Below are 11,161 nucleotides of genomic sequence, written 5' to 3' on the forward strand. Positions count from 1 at the left end.
ATTAAATCGATAAGTTGTAAACCAGATATGAAATTCTCTAGCCATACTGCATGACATGTAGTTTCATAACATGCTATGAACTCTGCCTCTATAGTAGAAGAGGCTGTCAGAGACTACTTATGACTCTTCCATGAAATGGGTCCATTAACAAGCATAAAAATGTACCCAGAAGTGGACTTTCGAGTGTCTTTACATACAACATAATCAGCATTTGAATAACCAACTACTTCAAGATTGTCTGTTCTTTGATAAGTGAGCATGTAATCCTTAGTGCCTTGTAAATATGGCAATACTTCCTTAACTGCTTTCCAATGGTCAAGTCCGAGATTGCTTTGGTATCGACCAAGCATACCAACTACAAATGCTATGTCAGGACGTGTACAAACTTGAGCATACATAATGCTCCCAACTGCAGAGGCATAAGGAATTTCTTTCATTTGTTCCCTTTCTACATTATTTTTGGGACACTGAAATTCACTAAATTTATCACCCTTAACTATAGGGGCAACACTACTTGAACAGTTCTGCATGTTGAACCTTTTCAATATAGGCTCTTTGGGACAATCCTAAAATACCACGAGACCTATCTCGGTGAATTTCTATCCCAACGACAAAAGAGGCTTCACCAAGATCTTTCATTTCAAAATTTCTCGTAAGGAATTTCTTTGTCTCATATATCATTCCCAAATTATTGCTAGCAAGCAATATATCATCAACATACAAAACTATAATGCAGATATTGCTCCCACTCATTTTAAGGTAGACACATTGATCAACCACATTATCCTTAAAATCAAATTTGGTGAGAACTTCATGAAATTTAAGATACCATTGTCGAGATGCCTGCTTTAGACCATATATGGACTTCTTAAGCCTACAAACCATATTTTCCTTACTTTCATCCTGAAAACTTTCAGGTTGGTCCATGTAGACCACTTCATGCAAGTCGCCATTCAAAAAAGATGTTTTAGCGTCCACTTGATGTAACTCTAAATCATAATGAGCTACTAAGGCCATGACTATGCTCAAGGAATCTTTATTAGAAACAGGAGAATAAGTTTCCTTATAGTCTATCCCTTTTCTTTGAGTGTATCCTTCAGCAACTAATCCGGCCTTATATCTTTCGACATTGCTTTTAGGATCACGCTTGGTTTTGAAAACCCATTTGCATCCAACAGTTTTGGCTCCCTTAGGCAATTCTACAAGATCCCAAACATTGTTGTCTTTCATAGATTTTAATTCATCTTTCATGGCATTTAACCATTGAGTTGCATTTCCATTTTTCATGGCTTGGGCATAAGAAACAGGATCATTCTCCAAGCCTATATCACACTCATTTAGGTAAACCTCATAGTCATCTAATATGGCTGGTTTCTTTTCTCTTTGTGATCTGTGTAAAGGTTGTTCTGCAACTAGGACAACTTCTTTTTCAATATGAGAAATCTCTTGAGTACCAACATTATCCATAATAGGTTCAGGCACTTCATTTTCTTGGTAAATGTGGAAGACGTAACAGCACGATTTTCCTCCAAAGAAATATTTTGAGATTCATACTCTCACTAATGTTTTCATCCTCTAAGAACACAGTATTTCTAGTTTCAACAATTCTTGTGCTATGAATGGGACAATAGAATCCAAAACCCTTTGATCTCTCAGGATATCCAATGAAATAACAACTTATAGTTCTAGGGTCTAATTTCTTTATTTGTGGGTTGAAAATTTTTGCTTCAGCCCCATACATGTAAATAATTCAAATTAGGTTTCCTACCAACCCACAACTCATAAGGAGTTACAGGCATAGCCTTACTAGGAACCCTATTAAAAACATGTACGGCAGCTTTTAAAGCTTCACCCCACAAGTAATCTGGCAAAGAAGAGTTGCTCATCATGCTTCTCATCATGTCCAAAAGTGTACGGTTTCATCGCTCAGCTACACCATTTTTCTCAGGTGTACCGGGCATTATGTAGTTAGCAATAATATCGTTCTCAGCTAAAAATAAAGCAAAAGCACTTGGATTTTGACCAGACTCAGTGAATCTACCATAATATTCACCGCCTCTATCAGATCTTACACTTTTAATCCATTTACCAAGTTGATTTTCAACTTCAGCTTTATAGAGTTTGAACATATCCAGTGCTTCTGATTTTTCACTAATAAGATACGCATAAGTATACCTAGAAAAGCCATCAATAAAAGTAATAAAATATTTATGTCCAGAAATAGTTAGAACAGTAAAGGGACTACATATATCAGTATGAATTGTGTCTAATAATTCAATAGTCCTAGTAGCACCATTTTTCTTTGTCTTTGTGTGTTTTCCTTTAATGCAATTCACACAAGTACTAAAATCAGAAAAATCAAGTGAACTTAAAATTTCGTCTTTAATAAGATGTTCCATCATTTCCCTTGATATGTGGCCCGAACACTTATGCCACAACATGGATGAATTTTCATTCACTCGTTTTCTCTTTTTATTTACCAAGTGGTTTACATGAAAGGATAAAAGAGATTGTGCATAAGTGGGATCTAAATTCAATGAATAAAGATTACCATATAAAGTACCAAAACCAATCATATGAGAATTGTGAAATAAAGAGGCTCTATTATTTCCAAACTTAAATTCATAACCACAGGAATCAAGTTATGAAACAGAAATTAGGTTTCTAGTAAAAATAGGAACATAAGCTGTGTTTACTAAATCTAAAATGAAACCAGAGTCTAAAATTAGACAGAGGGTGCCAATAGCCTCAGCGTCCACTTCTATTCCATTCCCAACCGTAATGGTTCGTTCTCCTTTATTTAGTTTCTGACTTGTAAGGTATCCCTGCATGGAATTTGTTATGTGAATACTTGCACCAGTGTCAATCCACCAAGAATTTGGTGGAACATCTACCAAAAAGAATTCATAAGACACAAAGCATTGAGTGTTACCTTTCTTGTCCAACCAACTTTTAAAACCTGGACAGTCCTTTCTTATGTGACCTTTCTTTCGACAGAAATGGCATCGAATCTTATTTTCTTCATTAGCCTTTTGAGTTTCATTATTTGCATTCTTCTTCTTCTTACTTTTGCCTTTTTTGAAAATCTTTTTGGTTGGACCCAAGGTGGTAAGATGAGCCATATCAGGCTTTTCAGCTTTAAGCCTCTCTTCTTCTTGAACACACATGGCAATTAACTCGCTCATTTTTCACTTATCTTTTTGCGTATTATAATTGATCTTGAAAGGACCAAATTGCATAGGAAGAGAAGTCATAATGAAATGAACAAGAAAACCTTTAGAAATTTCCATTTCCATGTCCAGTTCCTTTAATTGAGAGGCCATGTCATTCATCTTTAAGATATGTTCACGAACACCACTTAAACCATCATATTTCATTGTCATCATTTTAATCATGAGAGTACTAGCAAGGGATTTGGAAGTTCCAATGAATTGTTCTTCAATAGATTTCATATAGCTCACTGCACTTTCAGAAATAGGGATTACTCCTTGAATTGCAAGTGTAATTGAGCCTTTCATAATCATTAGACTAAAGCGATTAGAGCGTTCCCATTTTTCATATAAAGTCATGCGTTCCTTAGAACTTGTATCATTAGGCTTTGTAGGAGTTGGCTCTCTTAATGCATAGTCTAAATCCATAATTCCCAAAACAATTCCAATTTGTTCCTTCCATTTCTTAAAATTAGTTCCACTCAAAGCTTCAATACAAGACAAGGAACTATTGATTGTAGTAGGATTCAATGTTGTAAACACATAATATCCATTACATAATATAATCAAGAAAACTACTTTTCACATGTCATAAAAATAACACCACAAGTTAAATATATCTAACTAGAAAACATAATTAGTTAGATACCAAATCAAGTTATCCTTCTGTTGGGCCGAACAACAATATATTTTAGCAATTTATAAAAGTAAATGAGATGACTAATAAAAATAAACATAAAATAAAATAAAATAATCATTAAGACCGTAACGAGTTTATCATCGTTGGGCAGAAAAACTCAATGTCTCTTATTTTATTTTATTTACTAAAGCACGTGAGAAGTTTATCACCGTTGGGCAGAAAAACTTATTGCTATATTTATTATACTAATCATCTCGGTTGTTCAAACATACATAGTGTTGAACCTCCGTTGGGCTGATTAACAATGTTTTAACTCATAAGGTGTGTAACAAAACATTATAAGTGCATAAGACATTATCTTAATTATCACTTGTTCAATAATTTTCAATTTTTATTTCAATATCAATAGAATAAAAGATTGGCCAAAAATAAAAATAAAATTGGACAAGTGTAAATCAAGGTTATGCACTTATTACACAAAATATCATCATAAAATGAAATTCATACTTATACGTTTCATGCATCAGAATTGAGAACCAGGCTCTGATACCATTTGATAGAAAACTTTGTGGAACATAAACTAAAAACCATTAAGGATTCAATTATATACATGAAAACTATATAAATTTCTACTATATAAAATAAGTCTATACATACCTTGATCCATGATAGTATGAAAACCTCTTTTGAGAAAAAAAAACCTTGAATAGAAGACCTTGATCTTCAAGTTCTTTATTTGTCTACGATCTTCAAACCACTTCTCTTTCTCTCTCTCTCTCTCTCTCTCTAGGCGATGGGAGCCTTCTTGTGGTGACAACTTGAGTTTTTTTGATGGAGAGTGTGGTTTGGGACCTTATATTGTTTATACTAGTATTCTTCCCATCAAAGAATCCATTCATTCAATGAACTTCATTAAATAGTTTAATGTATCTTTTACATTCATGATACATAATGCATCTTCTATATTAATGAATTCATTAGCTAGATTAATGTGTCTTCTACATCCATAATAGATACATAATGCATTTCTAAGATTCATTCATAATGAATCTATCACATTCAATGCATTAACATTATCTCCATTAGTCTTCTATACATTATGTACATATAGATGCATTCATCAATGATTAGTCACCATCTAATTGATGTACGTGTATCTTACTTAATGAGATGAATCTAGTATATTCATGTATAAACCACATTAAGCCATATTTAGGAAAAATTCTTACATAAATTGCTGAATACAAGACGCTGCTCCACTCTGTGATTGCAAAGTTTTAGCTTTGAAATAAAAAAAAGGAGCCTAAAGTTTTAGCTTTGAGATAAAATAAAAATAAGTTTAATGATTCCAACAATTTCAAATAAAAAAAATAAAAAAATACTTAAGGGACAATTTCAAAAAAAAAAAAAAAAAAGGAGCCTAAAGTTTTAGCTTTGAAATAAAATAAAAATAAGTTTTTAATTTTATCAATTTAAACTTTAATGTTTTGATTTGTTTCCTATATAAACCATTCACCTATTTTTTGTTAAGTAAAATCGAAGAAAAAAAAATATTAGTCATTTAACTCAACACAGGTATACGTAAAATGTCTAAAATACCCTTTTCATTAAGTTTAATGATTCAAATATTCATTTTCCCTTCGATTTTACTTAACAAAATAGACAAATAGTTTAGATTAAAAATAATTCTAAAGTTAAGGTTTAAATTGATAAAATTCAAAATTTATTTTGTTATAATATTCAAACATTAGAGTGTTTTTTTTTTTTTTTTTTCTGCAATACTTAATGTATGGACTTACAAATTGAGGTAATAAAATTCAAGGAAATTACAAATTAGTGAAATTAACTTAAATTAATTACTTTGACTTTTATAAAAGGGCATTCAGGCGATAAGTTTGGGGCAATAGCCACATGGTCTATTTTTTTGGAGCCAAAAAGACAAAACAATTTGAAAGCCTATATTACTCCTATCTATTTGTCCATCTGTCCACATCACTTATATGTCAACTTTGTTCACCTATCTATCCATCTGTCATTCTCCTATTTGTTCACGTGCCATTCATGTATTTGTTCACATATCTCCTGTATGTCCATCTAGTTTGTCTACATGTCCATATCAACACTATTACCAGTCACCGTCATTGGCCACTGTTAATGGATTTTCTGGCTCCAGCGGTGGTTCGATATTGATCTAGTGGCAGTGGGTTAAAAATGAATATATATATATATATACATATATATTTAAGCAATGTATTGTTCTTACCAATCCTTTTCATTAATCATGTCTTTATTTCCTTAAAAGATCAAATTTTTAACCTAATGCCTTATCCTTCCATAAAAATGAACTTATCACCAATAAACCCTTTATGAAAATGCAAGTAGAATTGTATATTGTGCATACTGAATACTGCACTAGATGATTGTGGATCTGAGCGCCGCACTTGGTTAGACTATCCAGGGATTGAGGCCCTGCAACAAGGAGCACCGTCTAAGCTGCCCGGCCGGGGTTGGCCGGATAACCCCTCCGGTGTGGGAATCAGTAATCGGAGAAGAAGAAAGGTGCTCTCTAAGTGTAGAGAGTTATGTTTCGGTGAGTAAGGTTAGGCTTAGATTAGTTACCTTCAATGTGAAGTCAATGTGGTTTATGTAGAACCCCTTGCTTGTTGCCCAAGATGGTTTCATGGAGTTTTGGTGTTGTCAAGTTTGCTTTAGCATTGCTCTAGGTTGGGGACCATCTGGTAGTTGACGTAGGGTGTATATACACATTTTAGTCATGCTGATAACAAACCACATTCCCTGGTTAACCATTTCCGTGATTCTAGGTGTAGGGGACCAGCTGAGGTGGCAACGTACACATGCATGTGATCACAGCTTCCACATTTCTCTGGTGTGTTCCTCTAGCTCGGTACCGTCATGCCTCGGCTAGGTCCTCTATGAGATTGCTTGTAGAGATGGGCTGGCTCAGTGGGATATCTTTGTATGGGCTTGGCCCATTTTGGGGATTTGGTTCTGCAGCTCGGTCCAACCCAACATCATTGTTGGACTGACCTTTCCACTACGGGTTAGGCCCAAATTTTTCTTTCCCTTTTTCCATAAAACTCTCTGGTTGCTCCATGTAAATTTCTTCTTCAAAATCACCATGAACAAATGTGGTCTTCACATCAAGTTGCTCAACTTCAAGGTTCATACTTGTGACCATGCCAAGTACAACCCGAATAGAAGACATCTTCATAACCAGCGAGAAAATTTCATCAAAGTCAATACATTTCTTTTGCCCAAAACCTTTCACAACAAGACGTGCTTTGTACCTCAAATTCTTGCCATCATTCTTTAATTTGAAAACCCAGTTATTTTTCAAAATTTTCCACCCCTTAGGCAACTTCACTAAATCATAAGTGTGATTTTCAAGTATGGAATTCATCACCTCTTCCATGGCCTTTTTCCAATCATCTTTCTTTACATGCTCAATTGCTTCTTGGTAGCTCTCGGGTTCCCCTTGATCGGAAATCAACACAAATTCACTGGGAGGATACTTTCTTAAAGGTTGTTAGTCCCTTGTAGATTTCCTTAACACGAGTTGTGGTGACGGTTCTTGAGTTGGAGGCTCTTCCTCAATTTCCGGCTCAAGTTCATTAGGATTAGCATCATGCTCTACATCTTCAATAGGTGGCTGCACATCTCTCCCATTTTCATCATCCACCGAAGATAAAGGAGATGGATCCATGTCAATGAGATCACTACTTTTTGGCTTCGGTTGATCACCTTTGCCAAAATCTTCAATTGTTTGGTCTTCAAGAAACACAACATTACGGCTTCAAATGACTTTCTTGTCGACTGGATCCCACAATCTATAACCAAATTCATCACGCCCATAGCCAAGAAAAATACATTGTCTTGACTTACTATCAAGCTTGGACCTCTCATCTTTTGGAATGTGAACAAAAGCCCGACAACCAAATACTCTCAAGTGCTCATAAGACACATCTTTGCCGGTCCAAACTCTTTCGAGAACATCACCATTCAAAGGATAGGAATGAGACAAATTGATCGTGTCAATCGCTGTCCTCATTGCCTCACCCCAAAAGGATCTTGGCAATTTAGCATGTGAAAGCAAACACCTTGTTCTTTCCACAATGGTGCGGTTCATCCTCTCGGAAACACCATTTTGTTGAGGAGTCTTCTTAACTATCTTTTGGTACCGAATACCTTGGCTACGACAATACTCATCAGATGGCCCAATGTATTCACCATCATTGTCTGTTCGGATGCACTTCAATTTCTGCCCTGTTCCTCTTTCAACCATGACCTGAAAATGCTTAAATACATCTAGATGGTGTTGATCTTTAGTTTTTAGTATAAAAGCCCAAACTTTCCTTGAATAATCATCAATGAAAGTAACAAAATAAAGTGCACCACTATGTGTTCTAACTTTCAAAGGACCACAAACATCTGAATAAATCAACTCTAAAACATTTTCTTTTCTAGAAGCAACATTTTTAAGAAAAGAAACTCTATGTTGTTTACCCACCAAACAATGAACACAAGTTTTAAGATGTGTACCTATTAAACCAGGTAGAAGCTCTTTCTTGAACAAAACTTGTAACTCATTTTCACTCATATGGCCAAGTCGCCTATGCTACAATTCAGTATAAGTATCATCTTCAAGTGCATTAATAACACCTTTACAAATTTTTCCTTGCATCGAATAAAGTGTAGGAGTCTTCTTGCATTTAGCCACCACCAAAGAACCCTTTGTGAGCTTTTATATTCCATCACCAAATTTGTTGTTGAAGCCCTCATCATCTAGCGTCCCGGTAGAGATCAAATTGAGGCGAATGTCAGGAACATGCTTCACATCTTTAAGCAACAACTTGTAGCCCAAATTTGTTTCTAAGCAAACATCACCCATGCCAATAATCTTAGACAAACCTTCATTACCCATTCGAACAGAACCATAATCTCCTTTGGTGTAGGTAGTAAAGAAATCAACTCGAGAAGTCATATGAAAAGAAGCACCAGAATTAATCATCCATTTGCTCTCTTGGCCCACAAAATTGATACAATCGTCTTCACAAACGACTATGAGATCATCGTTAGTAACCGCCGTTGTGTCTTCTTACTTCTTATCCACACTTTTGTCATGTCTTTTCTCCATGTTCTTGAGCTTTCGGCATTCCCACTTCATGTGCCCTTTCTCATGGCAATAATAGCACTCAATGTCTTTCTTTGAAAAAGAACCATTTCTTGATTTGTCATGGCTTTGATCACGACCATGAGGAGTCTTACTCATCCCCCTTGTTTTGCTTCAGCCTCTCACAACAAATGCCTCCGAATGAGAAGAACCCGCTAATTTTCTTCTAGTTTCTTCATTCAACAAACTACTTGTGACTTGGCTTATTGTGACAACTCCATCGGGCGCCAAATTACTAACTGTCACAACCAAAGTCTCCCAACTTTCAGGCAAAGAACTAAGTAGCATCAAAGCCTGCAACTCATCATCAAACACAATTTTTATAGAAGCAAGTTGATTAACAATACTCTTTATTTCATTCAAATATTCTGGAATAGGGCTTTCCTCTTTATATTTTAAATTAACCAACTTACGAAATAAAAAAACTTTATTTGTGGTTGATTTCCTGTCATAAAGGCCTTCTAATTTTTTCCATAAATCATGTACTGATGTTTGAGTAGCAACATGATGAAACACACCGTCATCAATCCATTGACGGATAACACCAATGTCTTTTCAATTAAACCTCTACCATTCAACATTTTGCATACCCTCAGGTTTGCCACTATCACCCTCAATGGGCCCATACCAATCTTTACAAAATAATAGGTCCTCCATTTTAGTTTTCCAAGTTACCCAATTGCTTCCATTGAAACTAGACATGCGACCCACATTCCCCTCCATTGATTTACATAAATAAATAAACCCAAATAAGCCGTAAGCTCTGATACCAATTGTTAGGGAAAATATATGATTCCCCACAAGTAAATCAATCAATGGGAATAAAAAATAATATGGAAAAATTAAATCAATAACGACACATTAATTTTACGTGATTCCCTCAATGTGAGGTATGTCCACGGGATCGAAATTCGCTTTCACTATCAACCAAAGAGTTTCCAAACGATTACAAACGAAACACGAATGGTCTCACAAACTACCCTTAGATGAATTTCAAATAATCACAAATAAATAAGAGGAAAGATCTCACCAAATAGACAAACAAAAAACCTTCAAACTAGAGTTGAAGAAGACCAAAAATAATAACCCAGATTAGCTTTGAATCAAAGACTATAGCAGCATCAAATCATGCACAAAGAAACCCACCAAATTTGTCCAAAACCTGCTGCTCCTCCACAAAAGCCAAATTCACCGAATTGTTCACAAAGTTGTTGTTGCTCTATCCCATGGGACAAACAAAGACAACATATATATATATGTTGTTGAATCTTGGGCTTTTTTCAAAACCCTACCTATTATCATTGGGCTTTCAAAAGTCAGATATAATACATTAAAAATATATTATAACCAACACCAAACCAAACTAAATATTTTAATAAATCAATTAGGTCTCATACTCTAATAAGGAGATATACCCAACAAAAATGATACAATTTCAAAAACTTTAAAGGTAAAATTGAATTATTAGAAGTAGAGTTGTAATTGAAAATTGATACAAAGTATAAGGGTAAAAATAAAATTTTATCTTTTAAGCAATCAAAAGGATAATTGAAGGTATGATGATACAATCAAAAAATAATTAAAATGAATGAAAAAAATAAATAAATAAATAAACACAGCAAACTAATGATGTAAATATATATATTAAGCATATTCAAGTAATCACCACAACTGTACAATCCAATAATAAATAAATAAATATGTGACATGAAGTTTTTTGAACATAGACCTTTAGGTTTCTTTTTGAAATAAAGACGGGTAGTGACGACAGCAGTATCAGCAGTAGCGATGAAAACAGTGAGAGTTGCAACAACTATAACATCATGCAATATGTCATCAGGAAGGGGGAACAATGTTCCTCGTAATTCCAGATTTGAAAACCAGTTTTCCATCCTCCACTTCATACAAAACCAGACCAACATCAAATTTTAAATAGTTACTATAACTTAAAGCAGTTACACTTACAATAAGTTAAAAGTAGTTGCACATCTTTTTTATACCATACCATACCATTCCTGACCCTTATGCTTTGCTTCTTTTCCTCATCTTTCTTTATTCTTCTTCTTCTTTTTATTATTTATTTTTGTGGGCATGGATCAGATTTGCAAGGAAAGGATCGGC

The 11,161-nt window shown here is 34.5% G+C and overlaps 1 protein-coding gene across 1 annotated transcript; it reads right to left on the reverse strand.

The window, feature by feature from the left end:
• Positions 1-3,188: 3,188 nt before the first annotated feature.
• On the reverse strand, positions 3,189-10,932 carry LOC145818962 (uncharacterized). The gene is made up of 2 exons (XM_082912935.1): positions 10,770-10,932; positions 3,189-3,697 (listed from the first exon to the last, which is right to left on the reverse strand). The coding sequence occupies exons 1-2, from the start codon at positions 10,930-10,932 to the stop codon at positions 3,189-3,191; spliced, it is 672 nt and encodes a 223-aa protein (XP_082769061.1).
• Positions 10,933-11,161: the final 229 nt, after the last annotated feature.

The sequence above is a fragment of the Camellia sinensis genome, chromosome 2, assembly GCF_055761805.1.
Source record: "Camellia sinensis isolate YWXY chromosome 2, ASM5576180v1, whole genome shotgun sequence".
NCBI classification, from domain to species: Eukaryota; Viridiplantae; Streptophyta; class Magnoliopsida; order Ericales; family Theaceae; genus Camellia; species Camellia sinensis.